This window comes from Fonsecaea nubica (genome assembly GCF_001646965.1).
Source record: "Fonsecaea nubica strain CBS 269.64 chromosome Unknown Scaff61, whole genome shotgun sequence".
Lineage (NCBI taxonomy): Eukaryota > Fungi > Ascomycota > Eurotiomycetes > Chaetothyriales > Herpotrichiellaceae > Fonsecaea > Fonsecaea nubica.
In genome coordinates, this window is record NW_019173734.1 from 1 (window position 1) to 16,558 (window position 16,558).

At 52.2% G+C, this 16,558-nt stretch overlaps 7 protein-coding genes across 7 annotated transcripts; 3 read left to right on the forward strand and 4 right to left on the reverse strand.

Annotated features, from left to right (window-relative positions):
* Nucleotides 1-1,068: 1,068 nt before the first annotated feature.
* Nucleotides 1,069-2,754, forward strand: AYO20_08068 (hypothetical protein; the record flags this gene model as incomplete). Its single annotated transcript, XM_022646349.1, has 1 exon — nucleotides 1,069-2,754. The coding sequence occupies one exon, from the start codon at nucleotides 1,069-1,071 to the stop codon at nucleotides 2,752-2,754; it is 1,686 nt and encodes a 561-aa protein (XP_022497605.1).
* An 828-nt stretch (nucleotides 2,755-3,582) lies between these two features.
* AYO20_08069 (hypothetical protein) lies at nucleotides 3,583-7,368 on the reverse strand (the record flags this gene model as incomplete). Its single annotated transcript, XM_022646350.1, has 1 exon — nucleotides 3,583-7,368. The coding sequence occupies one exon, from the start codon at nucleotides 7,366-7,368 to the stop codon at nucleotides 3,583-3,585; it is 3,786 nt and encodes a 1,261-aa protein (XP_022497606.1).
* Nucleotides 7,369-8,521: 1,153 nt separating this feature from the next.
* On the reverse strand, nucleotides 8,522-9,862 carry AYO20_08070 (hypothetical protein; the record flags this gene model as incomplete). Its single annotated transcript, XM_022646351.1, has 1 exon — nucleotides 8,522-9,862. The coding sequence occupies one exon, from the start codon at nucleotides 9,860-9,862 to the stop codon at nucleotides 8,522-8,524; it is 1,341 nt and encodes a 446-aa protein (XP_022497607.1).
* Nucleotides 9,863-10,123: 261 nt separating this feature from the next.
* Nucleotides 10,124-11,368, forward strand: AYO20_08071 (hypothetical protein; the record flags this gene model as incomplete). Its single annotated transcript, XM_022646352.1, has 1 exon — nucleotides 10,124-11,368. One exon carries the CDS (start codon nucleotides 10,124-10,126, stop codon nucleotides 11,366-11,368), a length of 1,245 nt encoding a protein of 414 aa, XP_022497608.1.
* Nucleotides 11,369-11,401: 33 nt separating this feature from the next.
* Nucleotides 11,402-13,027, reverse strand: AYO20_08072 (hypothetical protein; the record flags this gene model as incomplete). The annotated part of the gene is made up of 1 exon (XM_022646353.1): nucleotides 11,402-13,027. One exon carries the CDS (start codon nucleotides 13,025-13,027, stop codon nucleotides 11,402-11,404), a length of 1,626 nt encoding a protein of 541 aa, XP_022497609.1.
* Nucleotides 13,028-14,129: 1,102 nt separating this feature from the next.
* AYO20_08073 (hypothetical protein) lies at nucleotides 14,130-14,573 on the reverse strand (the record flags this gene model as incomplete). The annotated part of the gene is made up of 3 exons (XM_022646354.1): nucleotides 14,130-14,182; nucleotides 14,236-14,468; nucleotides 14,533-14,573. 3 exons carry the CDS (start codon nucleotides 14,571-14,573, stop codon nucleotides 14,130-14,132), a joined length of 327 nt encoding a protein of 108 aa, XP_022497610.1.
* A 307-nt stretch (nucleotides 14,574-14,880) lies between these two features.
* On the forward strand, nucleotides 14,881-16,080 carry AYO20_08074 (hypothetical protein; the record flags this gene model as incomplete). The annotated part of the gene is made up of 1 exon (XM_022646355.1): nucleotides 14,881-16,080. The coding sequence occupies one exon, from the start codon at nucleotides 14,881-14,883 to the stop codon at nucleotides 16,078-16,080; it is 1,200 nt and encodes a 399-aa protein (XP_022497611.1).
* Nucleotides 16,081-16,558: the final 478 nt, after the last annotated feature.

A 16,558-nucleotide genomic window follows, 5' to 3' on the forward strand; every position in this document is an offset into this window, starting at 1 on the left:
CTGAGTACCAATTCCCCCTTCTTTACTGCCCGCAGAGACTCCGTTGTCAATCACTATTCCCGCTCCTTGTTCAGGATGTCAAGAATGTCCGCCACAGGGATCTTCTGGGCTAGTGTCCGTTTTCCCCTCGGGCCCAAGCAGGGGTCTGTTGCGTGGGTGGCTGGTACCTGACACCAAGTAGCGTTGCGACCGGCGAAGCTAACCCTCATCGGATTGTTTTGAGAGCTTAACTGGCTCACCCGTTTGCTGGAGCTCGCTGGAGCTCGCAGTGGTGGATGTTTCCCCTGCATTGCCGCCCCCATTGGCGGTTTCAGGTCAGATCTTTACCAATCTGGCCGCTGACTGGCTTCGGAACGACCAGATCCTGCGACAGTAGCCTCGTTGCCAATTAACCTCGCCTGTTCTGCAGCTTTCCCCTTTTCTGGCCCCAGCCTGGGAATCTGGGACTCCCATGCCAGCAATCAGGACCGTTACGATAGCCCGACCCATGGTCACGGCCTTTCTGATACATGTCATTTTTACCCGCTTCTCTTCTCGCTGCCAGCGAATGGAACTTGAAAAGACACGTCTCTTACAACACCGGGAAACATGCGGTCTACCATCTACCAGGATCCCGGTCACACGAAAGACCACCATGAAACGTGCCAACCCGTTTTTGCTGTCCTGTTCACAACTCTCCTTCAACCCCTTCCACCATGTTCCCCATCGACCCCTCTGCTGGCAGAGGTATAACTCTGAGGTTCTTGTCGTTTCATTTGCATCTCCTTCCTTCTCCTTCCTACACAGCTGTCTTCCCCCGTTGTAGGCTCTCTGACACGTTTGTGCGACACATTGCACTTCGTCTTTCTTTCTGCAAGGCTAGTCCTTCGTTCCGTCATTCGCAAACTGCAGAGCTACGCTCGCGGTCACTCTTTCACCCAACCAGGTCCTTCATTGATTGAATCGGCTACAGCATTCCCCAGGCGGGTCCTCATACAATCCATATACTATACCTCGTGTCGCTTTCCTGCAAGACTACTGCACCCATCAAACACTATCCCCGTCAGCAGCTTACTCATCTGATTCAATATGGTTGCCAAATACTTGTCTGTGGCGTTGTTCGCCTCGGCCGTTTTGGCATATCCTAAACGACACGAACGATTCCACTATGGCAGTGGCACGGGTGGTGGCTGGGCTATGCCAACTGGTGGCATCTACCCCATGAATGGCACTGTTCACACCAAGGGCCCAGACTCTGGTGCTTCTTCGATGGAGACACCCTCTTCTGCCGTGGCTACAGCTGTCAGGACTGTCACCGTTCAGCCCATCCCGCTCGACTCGTCCTCTCCCGATACCGCTCCCGCTCCTGCTCCTGCTCCTGCTTTCTCTAGCCCAGCCGAGGTTGCAGCAGTCGCTTCTAGCTCCGGCCTCGCAAATACCGATGCCGCCCCAACAGTCGCCGCTGCAACGGCTGCTGCTCCAACCGATGTTGACATGTCATCTTGCTTCGTCTTGACTACCACCATCACCGCCACATCTGTCGAGTACGTCACGGTCACAGCAACTGCCGGCGTTGGTGGATCCGAGGACTCGGGCAAGAACTTCGGCATCCCTTCGGACTCTACAGCCACTCTCCCCTCCGAGGGATCTGCCCCTTCAGGGGGTGCAGGCCAGTTCTTCGGGGCTTCATCGAGCACCAGTTCTGCATCTGTTGCGCCCGAAGGCCCCGGCGGATTCTATGGTGCTTCTCAAAGCTGGACCTCGGCTTCATCTACTACGTCCGCTGCACTGGGTGATCTGTCTTCATCAAGCTCATTCAGCCTTATTTCGGTTTCTCCTACTGCTGGGCAGTTCTTCCCCGGAGGCGGAAGAAGCTCGGGTGTTCCATCCTTTGGTGGCTCTTCCATTTCGGTGCCATCCGTTGGTTCCCAAGGCGTCCCCTCTACAATCATCCCAACGACATTGGCCACTGTGACTGGCGGGTCTCCCGCTTCCAGCGCAGCCAGCAGCGCCTCGTCTGCGTCGTCGTCCGCCTCAAGCCCAAGCTCACCTCCTAGCACTGGCTCATCGGGCAAGAGAGGTCTCTCTTACAACGATGCTTCCCTGACCGACGCCTTCTCCGGAAAGGGTATGAGCTGGGCGTACAACTGGGCAGCATCGCCCGGTGGCCAGATTCTTTCTGGTGCTGAATTTGTCCCTCTTCTTTGGGGCCAGAACTCCATCTCAGGTTGGTCCAGCGCTGTGCAGTCCGCCATCGCTAGCGGATCCAAGCATGCCCTGGCCTTCAACGAACCGGATCTTGGTTCCCAATCGAACATCGACCCCGCGACGGCCGCCAAGCTGTACATCGACAACATGAACCCCCTCTCCGGCCAAGTCCAACTTGGGTCGCCCGCCATCACCAACGGCGCAGGCACCAACCCGCTCATGGGTATCGACTGGCTCAACGCCTTCTTCGACGCATGTGCCGGACAATGCAAGGTCGACTTCGTGGCCTTCCACTGGTACGACTCGGCGAACAACGTACCTTATTTCCAGTCCCATGTCCAAGACGTCATTGACGCAGCCGCAAAGCACGGCATCAGCAAGGTGTGGCTGACCGAATTCGGCGCCTCGGGCTCGGACAGTGAAGTAGCCAGTTTCCTGGACACCGTCCTCCCATGGCTGGACTCTCAATCCGCCGTCGAGAGGTACGCGTACTTTATGTGCAGCAACGGCATCCTCGTCAATGGCAACTCCGTCTCCTCACCGATCGGATCCACCTATGCGGGCTAAGAGAGAAAACCCCAGTTCGTCGGTACCAGCAGCACACACAGCCCCTGTGTCAGAGTATCTTCTATTTCGCTCCAGATGTTCACGAGCAGACGTTTCAACCTTCTATTTTAACCGTCTAAAAGCATCTATCACTATTTGTTGGGAATCCCTTCTACGGACCATTCTTGTATATTACTTTTGGTGACTATTTTTTTTGTATTCGGAAGAAAGGTCAACCTCCTCCAATTTTGGTGAACTTTGGGATATAGAGATGCATTGCGGTTTCTCGGGTCGGTCAAGAGAGGGAGGCAAAAATACTAGATCTTTGGGATCGGGAAATCCACCTTTTTCTCTCTCTTCTCCCTTTTCGTGATTAGAGATAGTGGCAGATCCATCAAAATAACCCACCCCTTTGATCTTTTTTGGACCTTTCTTTCGCGGTTGGTCCGAGCATGCAAGCGAGATACGAGCACATTACACTCATTTTCCACCCACATTGTCTTTTTTTAGAGAGGAAAAGGAAAGAGGTGGAAATTCTTTAACGAAAGGCACGAATGAAATTAACGAAATCAATATACAAAATATATGCCTAACTAAGGTATATATCAAGAAAAACAAGAGGTAGCAATGCCAACGACGTACACACATACAAACAATACAGATTCAGATCATCTTGTGGTATCATCGTCTTACCCCCATTTCTCACACGGGACACATACTGAGTACATACATGACATCTGGATCTTGTTTTCCATCTCTGTACATACAAACACAAGTGAAATCGACATCGGATGGACGGACAACCAACCAACCTGCCGAATGTAGATGATTCCGAAAGATTTCCCATCATCACTCCAACTTTTCCACCTTGTCGATTCCATATCTTTCTGGGAAATTTCCTTCTGAGTCGTGGCCCTCCAATGATGATGACGATGATGACGACTTGTCCACGGCGTTCCCATCTCCCTTCCACCACCCCAGCCGTAACCTGACGTGGTCGTCTCTGGTCCAGGAAGCGTGGCCTCGCTCTGCAATCTCCTCGACGAGCCGACTCCCCGCCAACAGGGCGGCAGATCCCGCAATCGTGCAGGGATTATGCGGCACCACGTCCTTTGTCGGGTTGAGCAGGACGGCGATCAGGCCGCAGACGAACATGACACCCAGGATCACCTGAAGCGTGAGCTTCGAGGCGTTGTTTTGACGCAGGACCGGAGTCCGGATGTTCAGCACCGTTGCTGTGAGCGTTGATGGGCTGCTCGGTGCTGAAGAAACCACATCCGCCGCCGCCTGCTGCTGCTGCTGCTGCTGCTGCTGCGTCGAGGACAAAGGCGGCAAGCTCACGCGCATGTTGCTCGAGATCACTTGAGCCATATATCTGCGATAGAATCGCTGTATGCCCATGCGAACTTGTTTCTGAGAAGATTCCGAGCCATCGCTCAATAATTCTTGCCGAATCGGCGTCCTCCCGAAGAGAACGGCCTGGAAAAAATTGTCCACCACCGCGGGGCCCGATAAGCTGCTGGAAGAATACTGGGTTTGGTTGAACAGAGAAAGGGACTGATCCATGTGGACTTGAATTCGATAGGTCAGGCCGTTCCCAAGCACGTCCTTGCTGTCACTACCAGTGATGAGCACATCGTCTGACGAAGAGTTTGCCACAATTATTGGAGGATTGTCTGCGGAGACGGAAAGATCTCGCGTGAGAAGTGTCAAGTTCGCTTGAACTTCCTCGACCACCTGATAACACACCATTGCTGAGACGGTACTGCTGTTTATTTGGCTGGCATCGGCAAAGCCGTAAATGAATCCAAGAGATGGACAACCCTTTGGGTTGTCGGGTTGAGTATATGGAGAGATCTCATCAGAGCTATCTGCAAAGGGCCCGGAGTAGGGCCCGACATGCAAATCGAGCATTTTGCCAAAGAAACTTGTGTTGGTAGAACTTGGAAACTGGAAAGAGTATTGAACGTCCAAAGTAGAGAGATTACCGCCAGGGCCACCAAATAGACATTGAGGGGGGAGATCGTAGGAAATGTCAATGGAAACACTAGAGGACAAGATATGAGAATTGTAAAACCCGGTAATGTTATATGCAGTCTTGTTGAGAATGTCGCATCTGAGTGATGACCGGAGCGCTGGTACATTGACACTTAATAGAGTGTTGTCGGCATATTTGTCAGAGTATTCTTGGGCTGGCTGAAGCTTTGGCAATGCCAACTCTCCGTGCGTCAATGGAGGATAACTCAGGTTCGCTGCTTCAATGAGACTGCTGACCACAGCTGCTCCATTGTCGTTGAGAACGCTGTGAGCCCAACTCATATTGAAACTGTCAACGTTCTGTAAAGCAAAGGCAGCGCTTGCGGATGTACTCGCATCCTCAACGGTAAGCAGGCCAGAACCAATGATGGTTAACACGCTTCCCAAGAGAGCCGCAAGTCCAGAGAAGACCGCACTTCCAAAGCGGCTTCGAACGGCAGTCCAAAGTGCAGCTACTGGTATCTTACCGAGCAGTTGGCTGCAGTTGGAAGGACTCACCCCAGCTTTACAAGTTTTCAGTGCCTGATAGGGCGCGAGAACTGCAATATTGAAATCCAGCGCGTTGAAACAGGTAGCAATCAATAGCATCGCCAGAGCGGGGATGAACCTGGTGTAGACTGCCGTAGAGAGATTGCTGGTTGCATCTAAAGCTGCTATACCAATTGCCCGTACAGATAGCCGCTGCAGGGTTTCGAGAACAGCGACAAGGATGACAGGGAGCACCAAGGTCAAGACGATCATCGGACGCTGAAGAAATAGTGGCTTCCACATCTCATTCTTCCCTTGAATCTGAGACTCGTCTCCATCACTTGAAGGCTGGACATCGAGGACCAAGTTTGATCCCTGAAAGGCGTTGTTGTTAAGGTACGTGGAGTAATGATATTTAGCCAACCGCTGATCGAATGACGGTTGCGCAGTCGATGATTGAGAGTTCAGGATTGCCTCAAAGGCAGGACTTTGTGCAAGTATAAAGGCTGTGTTGACGAGGTCTTCTGGGTTGTGTGGCACAACATCCTTTGGCCGATCATAGAGGATGAGCAAGGATGAGAGAATGAGTGCGCTAAATCCTCCAGCCATCAACCAAGCAGTCAACTCCCTGATATACAAGCGCTCCTGTAGAACGGTCTCCTGGCCGGTCAAAGTTGAACTTTGTTGCTTTACTAGATGTTTTGCAACGATCTGAGCAGCAACATGACCAAAGACCGTTTCGGCAGCTTGAATCATGACGTCTGGGTCCAGCAGGGACTCATAATCTCCACCGTTTACCTGAGCCATGGTCTCGAACATTGTGTCTGGGTATTCGGCGGCTGTTTCTTCATCTGCTTTGTTGCCAAACATAAGTGCCGCGTCCACATAGGCAGAGCTGAATAATTGTCCGAGTACCTCGTTAGAAAAGCCTTCCAGGGGGCGCGGTGACGGGGTGGCCACCGGCTCTAGCGTCACTTTGAAAGGCCTTTCAGATAAGTCATATGTAAGATTCCGCCTCTCGATCAGATAACTTGGGCGGCAAACAATGCCTGTCATGTTTGCCACGCCGGTTGACCAAGACTCAGCTTCAAAATCTATGCTGCTTGCGTCTCCAGTGGAATTTGCCACAGTCTGCTCATAGCGCATATCGGTCATTGTTAAGAGCTGCCAATTTCCAGTGGGGTTCGATGTGTCCTCGCCGGAGCAATCGACTCGCTGCATCAGCCCGCTCAACTGCCGTTTGGGACATTCGTATAATGCAGGATTGAGAGCATAAACCGGCTGTGCGCCAGCAAGAAGATTGCATCTCGGGGAAAGCAAGGTTATCGAATCTTCGGGGTGCCGCTCTGTTGAGTTTGCCGGCTGCAAATTCACGGTCACAGCAGCTTTTTCACAGTTGAATGAAGGTACAAAGGTATCCACGATCGTTGTAATAGTAGCGTTGACAGCTTGTGCATATGCCGGTGGCAACATGGCCTGGTAGACAATAGGGCCTTGAATGCCCTCAGTATCAGCCAGACCCTTGACCATGACCGCGTAGGCCCTGTAAAAGAATGATGAATCGGCAACTTCGAGATTTGCTGTCGCATTAAACGAAGAAGCATCAAACATGGTGGTCCCAGTAAAGACTATTCCCGGAGTGGTAACAACACGTCCATCTGTAAAAAATAGGCCCGTGGACAGAAGGGTGATCAGCTTCAAGACGACGAAGGAAATGATCGTTGTCGACACAACTCGATGCCTGTTTTTGAAGGATTCCCAGAGACTGATTGGTTGTAGAGGCGAGACGTAGTCGAGCAGGACACTTTGAGCTGAATTGGCATTGCCTTGCTTCAGCCGTTGCCAGGGAACCAGAGCCTTGCAATATTGATCGACCTGCCTCCACATCGCGACAATCAGAACGAGTATGGCAGTTGGGCCATAGGTCCACGAGTAATGGTTTGTTGTGACCAATGTAAATCCATCGCCTTCCTCATTGAAGTGCCAAAGTACTGCGAGCGCTGTCACACAGATAGCAGAGATGGCTGCTAACGTACCCAACATCGGCCCGGACAGCCAGACCGAATTCCACAGGTGTTTTGGACCATCTTCGGCCTTCTCTCGTCTCTGCTGCCGCCATCTCAAGAGCATGTCGGTACTTGTGTCGAGCAACTACCCTTTCTTGTCTTTCTGACAAGGTGCTATCTTCTCAGAGATGAAATTTGCTGCTTAGGACATAAGATGTGCTATAGACGTGGCCAAAGTTTAGTGACTCGCTGGTGGTACGTGGATTGATGGTATGAAGAATGACTGGGGCGGAACCGAGTCGTCAAGGTCACACAGATCAAGAGCTGCACAGAGGCGATATATATGCTGCGAGTCCTGGGTGCTACAATCGCCAAACGCCGCAGGTCGAGGGAGGTCTCGCAATTGGCCTGGCGCTTATAAGACACAAGGTTCAAGCGTCTGAGGACGACCCGCCGTCCTGACAGCGTTTCGAATGCGGCATTCAAGTACTGGAAGCTGAATAAACAAATCCAGAAAGCCACGATTTTGTTGCAGAATCGTTTTTACATGACTTGAAATGTAGAATTTTTGGAGAGTATGGGCAACCATCATCGGCCACAGATGGTTGACAGGTCTGAAAGCTGTCGCGAAACTCGACGAAGCTCGGTTCTAAGAAAAGAAGACTGAGGGTAGCATGCGGCGGCTATTGCGACAGGATGCAAAAGTGGCTTGTTTCATGTCGGGTTGGTCGTCCCTTGATGGTGATTGGTCAGCCTCGTCCACCATCTGGGCCAGCAATGATCAACTCCAAACACGCACCACCATCGGTCGTCATCATTGAGTCGAAACGATCAAAGCCATGCGTACAGACTTCAAGTCGCGGCATGAATTCCGGGCTGTTCAGCAAAAGGGATCTTCTTCCTAGGGCATGCATGTGGCTGGTCCTCGGCCGGCTGGTCCAGGAGCTGTAGCTCTTCAACTATGTTTGCGACATTTTCTCTGGGTCACCTTCAGGGTGAGCTTGGGCTCAGTCCAGTCTATCATAGACAAGGAATCTCAGCTGACCCATGGTAATGGGCCGAGCTGGACAATAAATCGTCTGTAATTGCCAATGAGTCTCCTTCTGCTCTAGGAAGTCTTCCTGTAACGAACCTTGAAGTATTGGCAGGTCCAAAGCGGACTATTATCTCAAGCGGGATCCCCTCCATGTTCCCTAGCAATCGGAAAGGGAAGAAGGTGGCGATATACAAGGCACTAGGCATTACTCGCAGCCATAATAAGCATCAGCGCCTGATTCTTAAGTGCTAGCCCTTTTCAGCCCTTGCTCAGCCGTCTCGACAAGAGGCAAAAGATTTCTCTCCCTCAACATAGGCAGCAGACTCTGGAAGGCTTCGCGTGCCTTGGCCTTGTCGCCATTATCTAGCAACAGATCTGCGCGGGTCATCTGGGCGGAGATCAAAGCGGCGGTGCAGATTTCATCGCGCTCCTCAGACTTGACAACGTCGGCCGTGGCGATCGCTTGGTCTGCCCATCTCAGGGCGGCGCGTCTCCCGGCCGCGAGCGTGTCCTTGGTCGCTGGCTTTCCATTGATCTTGGCGGTCGGTTTCTTCAACGCCATGTCCATGGCAGAAGCGATGTTGCTGAGGACTTGAACCTCTTTGCAGGATCTAGTGCCGTTGCACGACGCCCTCAGCGGTTGCAGAGTGAGCATATATAGTTGGATGGCGTTTTCCTCTTCTCCCGAAGTGGCATACAGATCGCCCATCTGAGACAGCATTGCAGCAATTTCCCCAGTAGTTAAGCCTGCACCATTCTCCTCAGTGAAAGTATTGACCTGAGGGTTCTTGGTCTCCTTGACGACAAGCCCGACCGCGTCCGACAGCACTTGTTTGGCCATGGTGGGATTTTGGAGATAATCGCTTTCGTACATTGAGGAGACTTTGATCTTGAGCTTGACGATTCCCTTGATCAGATTCGCGCGGAAATCTGCTGTTTCTGGATCCAGAGCGGATGGAGCATCGCTCTTGACGGACTGTGCTTGGTCGAGCTCTGCCAGCTTTTGTTCGAGATCCGAAGAGATACCGTCCAGAATTTCGATTGCAGCCTTCACGTGTCCAAACTCTTCCAACATCTGGGAGAAGCGGACCCGAATGCCAACCGTGTCTTTGCTATACGGGTCCATCCCAACTTCTTCCGCCTTCTTGATAGCTTGCATGAAGTATTGTGACGCGGTGTCCGGGTCTGGCGAGATGTGGGTATAGTGCAAGGCTAGCCGTAGTTGGTCTTCGACCGCCGGAGGATATACTGAGGTGCCTTTCTTCTCCCTCCGCCATTGGTCGTACGCCATGATGATGAGCAAGACTACTGAAGCAGTCGAGCCAAAGAGCAGGAACGGAAACAAGACAGGGTGCTTGACCCGGGCATCGATGACTGCTTGTTCGAATCGGTTGGGAGGTCTCGCATAGTTTCTGGCGTTTCTTGTCTGGACTCGTGCGTTGAGGGAGGGAGTGTTTCGGACGAGAGGCCGCGATTTGGACAGACTGTGGATGCGATTGAGGCAAGCTCGAGAGGGGGCGGGTTGTGCAGGCCTGAAGCTGCGAAGTATCTGACCTGTGAGCATACCGGATTTCATGTTCATGACCGCCGATGATAAGATTGTTCTCGAGAATAGGAGAGAAAAGGGCAAACTGGAAAGAAGTGCGGCAGGATCTTTATTCATGGTCCACCGTTTTTGAGCGCGGAAATAAATTTGAGAATCTACCCCAGATTTCTCGCGAACTGCGCCGACGTCACCATCGTCGCGCCACCACCACTCACTCGTATTCCCATCGTATTTGCCAACTCTCTCTGCGCCCAGCTCCTTTTGACATGCTCTACATAGTTCCTCAACGCCTCCAAAATGTGCGGGAGATACGCGCTAGGTCTCCGTGCGGCGTTTGTGCGGTACCAGCTTCAGCAACAAGGCATGCCGGTTGACGATGCCCCTGACGACGATGAAGCCCGCGAAACCTACAACTTCCCTCCCGGATCCTTTGGCCTTGTTTACAGGGCAGATGTCCCGGACCAAGGGGTCAGGGACAGCGATGAAGCAGGAACCAGCGACAACGCTGCAGTAAATCACGAGAGTCCAGCAGAGCAAGTGGAACAAGAGCCGCAAGAGTCGACCCCGCCGACATCCAGTCAATCGAAGCACTTCAATTACCAGCTCAAGGTCATGAAATGGGGTTTGATCCCCTTCTGGACCAAGCGCGCCCCCGACTACGGGTCCATGTTGCGTACTATCAACTGCCGCGACGACTCTCTAATCGAGAATCGGGGTATGTGGAACACGATGAAGCAAAAGAAGCGCTGCTTGGTCGTGGCGCAGGGCTTTTACGAGTGGTTGAAGAAAGGTCCGGGTGGAAAAGAGCGGATTCCATATTTCGTCAAGAGAAAAGATGGCAACTTGATGTGGTTCGCTGGACTATGGGACTGTGTCAAGTATGAAGACACAGGGGAGAAGCTGTACACCTACACCATCATCACGACAGATGCGAACAAGCAGCTGCAGTTCCTACATGATCGAATGCCAGTGATTCTGACTCCGGGGACCGAAGAAGTCAAGATGTGGCTGGACCCGACAAGGAACAAGTGGAGCAAGGAGCTTCAGGCGATTCTGAAACCATATGAGGGCGAGCTTGAATGCTACCAAGTAGACTCAGCCGTTGGGAAAGTGGGAAACAATTCACCCAGCTTCATTGTTCCGATCGACAGCAAGGAGAACAAGAAGAACATCGCCAACTTTTTCAGCAACGCTGGTGCAAAGAAGGCCACGGATAAAGTCAAAGTCAAGCCAGAACCAACCCAGTCTGCGGCTGAAGATATTGGAGACAGCAAGGATGTGCCGCTGCCTGCAACGAGTTCCCCTCCCGAAGAAAAGCAAGGGATAAAGCGACAGCATGATGACGAATCCCAAGGCAGCCCAACAAAGAAGCACACGAAAGTGTCTTCCACTACTCAGTCCTTGAAGTCTCCTCCACCCAAGACGACTCTGGGTAAGAAGCCGAAGAGTGCAACTAGCAATAAGGACATGACCCTGAAGTCTAGTCCTGCAAAGAAAGTCGAACCAGGTATGCAACAGATCACAAATTTCTTCAGCAAGTGAAAATACCTAAATGTGAGCCCTGGCGAGGGCTGGTCATATCTCTGCCATTCGCCCATCACGCTCGGGAGATGCTACCAGCTCCTCACTTACTTTGACCTCGATCCACTTGCCGCCAGCCGCCTTACGGACATTCCGCAAATGTCGCGCCACAGACTGCGCAGTGCTTCGAATCCTGTCGAAGCGTTCACGCTCTTTCTTGTACCGATAGAGCCTGCGCTCGGCCTCGATATCCTCATCCTTGGCTGGAGTGCCGTGTCCTATCGCCGAAGGACGAACCGGTCTCCATCCAACTTCTAGAATCAGCGTCTCGAGCCCACGCCAGCCACTGTTCCATTCAGGGCCCGCCATTTCCTCCCCAGGGGGGGATAATGAGGGTGGAGAGAAGAACGATACGGCCAGTGGGCTTTTCCATTCAAGTGCAGCAAACCAGTCTCCACAACCTGTAAGATCCAGCCATTTTAGGCAGTATAGGGAGCGGCTCAGTGTCCGCAGTATTCCTGCTGCTTCTCGCCAGTCGTCGTCGAGGGAGGTATAAATGTCCGATCCGTCATACACAGCCGATGCGAAATCGGGCAGGTTGATTAGGGCTCGTGTGAACGCGGCGTTTGGCGTGAGTGTAGGTTGAGGCCAGTGTGCCAGAGAAAGAGAGGTCAAAGTGCCCAATTCAGCAGTCAGAGCAAGAAGCGAAGACCACGAGGCAGCCTTGAAGTTGTATGGAGAGACAGCGAGGGACAGATGCCTCAAATTCTTGAAGTTGTGGATAGTTTTAGGCAGTGGATTGATAGTTGGAGTGTCTGTTGCGTGTTCACCGTTTGCATCAGTGTCCCAGCTATCTGGAGTTGGATCCATTGTAATAGTTTGATTTCCGGCCGTCTTCTTGATAGTTGTAGTACCTGCATTCTTAACCAATAGATTTCTTTCCAACTGTTTCAAAGTCGTCCAAGTCCCTACGGCATTGCTTAAGTCCAGCCTTGTGACCTGCGCCTTGTCCTCGGTGTCCGTTTCATCTAAAAACAGAATCTTCAAGGGATTGCTCCGGACCGTCTCGCTGTATACGGCAATGTAGCTCAACAGATTTTCCCTGAGTGAGATAGGCAGATCCACAAAATAGTCGCCGTCGTACTCTGCGTGCCATTCCCAATTGCATGCTATGCTCTTCAACACGAGATGCTGGAGGGAGGTGACAGAGGGGAAGGCTCCGTTCGGCAGATTACTCGACCGCACTTGAATGCGACCATTGCCAATGTCCGGATCGGGGGTAAGAGCGACAGGACAACTGGAAGCAGTCGAAGTGCCGCGTCTGCCTGTAAGCCAGCTCTGTGGTGGAGGCGGACCAGGGATGTGCCACAGCAGACTTGGACCCAACTCGCCGCCAGCTGCGCGAGGACCAAATCTGGGTCGTGGGGCGGGCGCAGGCGGCGTGGGTAGGTCAAGGACGGCTCTCACAGAGGGGTGGACAGAGGATGCGTTAGCTGCAGTGTCAACCCTCGTGCCATTTCTCAATTGCTGGCGACGAGACTCCCGAATCAGATCATTGACGGTGCGTGGAGTATCCGAGTTTTCAGGTTTGGAGGCCTGCGACTTCGAGAGCGAGAGGGTATGAGGACTGCTGGACTGCGGTTTGAGGAATAGGACTCGTTTTTGGTGTTTCTTCGGCATAGATTCAACCGTGACGGGTGACGAGGGGACAGGTGGGTGAAGTCCACAGGGAACAAGGCGAGGATGAGTACCTATCGAGCTATATCGAGCTATCTTGTCTGTTCATGGGGAGTCATGATCGAGTCAGGAAGGGAGTCATGGACGTAGGTAGTAGTCATTTGACCGCCGCCTGTTCCAGACCGGACCATCACGTGTAGCCAAGAGAGAGAATGTACTTGCTCGTATGTCATTCCCGCTGTCAGTGACTGTCACAATGTCCAACCGCTTATTGCCTCAGTGCAAAGGCGGCTACTTAGCATGTGAGGTGTATATGGTGCATGAGATTAGCAGTCTACATGGAGACACTAAGGATAGTTAGGTTGGGGGGGTAGAGATCCCAGAGTTAGAGGTATAAGTGGACTCCTGGCTCTTTCGGATAACGGGAAACAAGCGCTGTGGGGGAGTCATTCACACTCACTGGCTCTCTTGGCGAGGGACTATTGTAGCTCTTTTGACCACAAAGGTAATAGGCGTGGCAGGCTGGCAGGGTAGAGTTGAGGGAGGGCAGGATGAGAGGGCATCAGTCAAAAATCCACGTCAATGGTATTATACAGATAATATTGGCTGCCTTTCCTGTGAAGCTGTGAGGGACGGGGCCGATGCCACTGGGAGCCCATGTAATCGCCAGTGTGTTTCAACCCATCCCAGAAACACAAGCCACACTTTCATGGTCGGTCTATCCGCTATCCCTAGACCTATCTCTTTCTCTTCCTGGTAGATCGTCTCTCTGCCTCGATAAAAATACACCTGTTTTCCACCAGGAGTCGTAGCTCGGCCGTACCCGACAGCTCTTTCGCATAGCACGGCCTGAACAGTTGTGCCACGTCTAACGTCTTGTTTGCTTCACCATAAGTGTTATCAGCAGGAAAGCTGGTCGAAGCTCGAGATTTTGGGTGGACGCGAAACGCATCTCAACTCCGTAAATATTCAATACGCGCACTCTAGCGCATGTACCGCTCCCAGTCTGTATTTGCTTCAGTCAGAGCTTGGAGGAGCGAGGTGCATTTTCTGAGAATATGCGAAGCAGAGGTAACGTATGACAGTATCGATCGAGTTGAGCCTTCTAGAAGCCGGGCGGGTTAAGTCTCTGACTGACTCTTGTCCATTTCGGTAGTTCTGAAATATTTCATCAGCAATTGTATGCACGGATCAGAGCTTGCCAGACATACTGTGAATGCCTTTCCTGTATTTCTTTTCCTTGCGATCAAAAATCGTGTACTTGTCCTTTGGAAGCATCTCCTCCTCTCGAGGCATCTCCTGGTACCATCGCTCTACCGCTTTTGCCGTCAATCCGCCATTTTTCTGCAGGGCAGTGCTGACCGTGTCGACGACTTTATCGACCAACTTTAATCGCTTTCGTTGACGCGCTTTCTGCATCGAAGAGAGGCGCCAGGGGATTTTCCTGCAAGCAAGACTCAATTAGTATGGACGACCGGCGAAGCGCTCCCTTTCCGACATGGACGCACCATAGAAGACCTCCTGCTAGAGGAGAAGTCGGCCTGAACATGACTGGCGAAATTAAAAGGGATATCCAATTAACTGATCAAGTGCAGGTCGAAAAGTGAGCTGCTATTGTTGCGTAGAAGAATGGGGAAGTTGAGCGCTATCGGAAATGTTCCCGCAATCATTCGCTCCGCAGCTTCAGCCCAAAAAATCTCCCGCCGACTTACTGACAGCCAACAGCTCCCGCACGACGCCTCCAGCAGACATGGATTAATGAGAATTTCTATCTACGGCGCTCGACGACTCCTCCCTTCCTTAATCAGACTCGATGGACTTCATTACATTCGTTCCTTTGCCGCGCTACAGCACCAATGCCCTTCCACCGCAATGACCTCAATCTCTACCAAAACCTGGAGTCCCCGAGCTTTTTCTGGCGCGGTGCCTCGTACCAAACGATCCTTACCGTTGCCACGTTGTCGCGTCTCTTCCTCTACACTCTGAACAAAACCGAAGTTCAAGGCCTACCCCGTTTTCTTGACCTCCTAAAGTCGCGATCCGACTTCAAAACACGTCGTCGCGGGCTGTTGACCGTCTCGAACCATATTTCCGTCCTCGACGAACCATTAATATGGGGTGTTCTTCCTTTCTCCTTCGCAGCCTTCCACGGCTATATGAACCACCGCTGGAGTTTGGGTAGTCATGATATTTGCTTCAAGAATGCTTTTACGTCCCATTTTTTCACATTGGGACAAGTCCTCCCTATACACCGCGGCGCACACTCACCTTTTGGTGGACCCTACCAGGCAACTATGACCGAAGCTGTCCGCCTGCTCTCCAAGATCTCTGCACAGAAGCAATCACTCAGTCCCCTGAGCAACCCGCGGTTTCACAAGGATTGGAAGCCTGCTCAATGGCCCTGGGATTGCGTGGATCCGTTTTCCGAGATCTCGCCTCCACCGTCCTACCCGTCACAGCCCTCCGATGTGAGGTGGTATCTCGCCCCATCACGCTATGCCAGCAACTCGTACAGCTGGGTACACATCTTTCCCGAGGGAATGATCCACCAAGCCACTGACAAGACGATGCGCTACTTCAAATGGGGTGTGGCCCGGCTCATTCTCGAGCCGCCCGAGTGTCCTGACGTGGTACCTATGTTCATTGAAGGAACGGACCAGGTTATGCATGAGAGTCGGTCGTTCCCTCGCTTCATACCCAGGATCGGGAAAAGAATTTCTCTTACAATCGGGCGGGAGCTGGACGTTGAGGCCGTGTTTGGCGACCTGCGCAAGCGATGGCGAGATCTGGCAGACCGACATGCCCGTGAAGCCGGACTGCCTGGATGGGACGAGATGATTCTGGGTCTTGTGCCCGAGAACTTGGCCAATCATCCCGAGGCCGTGGAGCTGAGGATCGAATGTACAAAACGTGTCCGAGAGGCGGTCCTCGAGGTCAGACGCTCCAGGGGTTTGCCGGATGAAGATCCCAAGAATGGAGTGGTCGAGACGTGGGCGAGAGAAGGGCCGAAGCGTGAAGGCTTGATGGACGACGGTACTTGGGTCAAGGACACCTAGAAGAGAGAGAACCAGTGTGTGCACTGGAAGGACAATGCATCTATGAGTCATTCCCAGGTCGATGAGGCTCTTGTATAGCCTTCCACAATGGAGATTTGACATCCTGACCCTCAAAACAGAACGTAGATTCACTCGCTTCTTCCGAATGCGGACTCGGATTCTCCACTACCTACCCCTTGCCACTGCTAGAGATAGGTATTCATACTAACACATATTATATACTCCGGTCCAATATGGTTGATTTGTGTTAGGTACATAATTTCGAACAGCATCCCGCCTGGGCTAATCTCTTTCCTCGCTTTCACCAGTTCAAAATGTGTACATCTCGTTCAGTCGTAGGAATGTAACATACCTTCGATAGGACGTGCACAGCTACCTCCATTACCTACCCATGTAGCTCTCAGCTGTCACTGCGTCGTCAGGGTCAAGCCAGTCAAGCGGCACGTCTTTTCCACTACTATTATTCCAGGACAAAGGA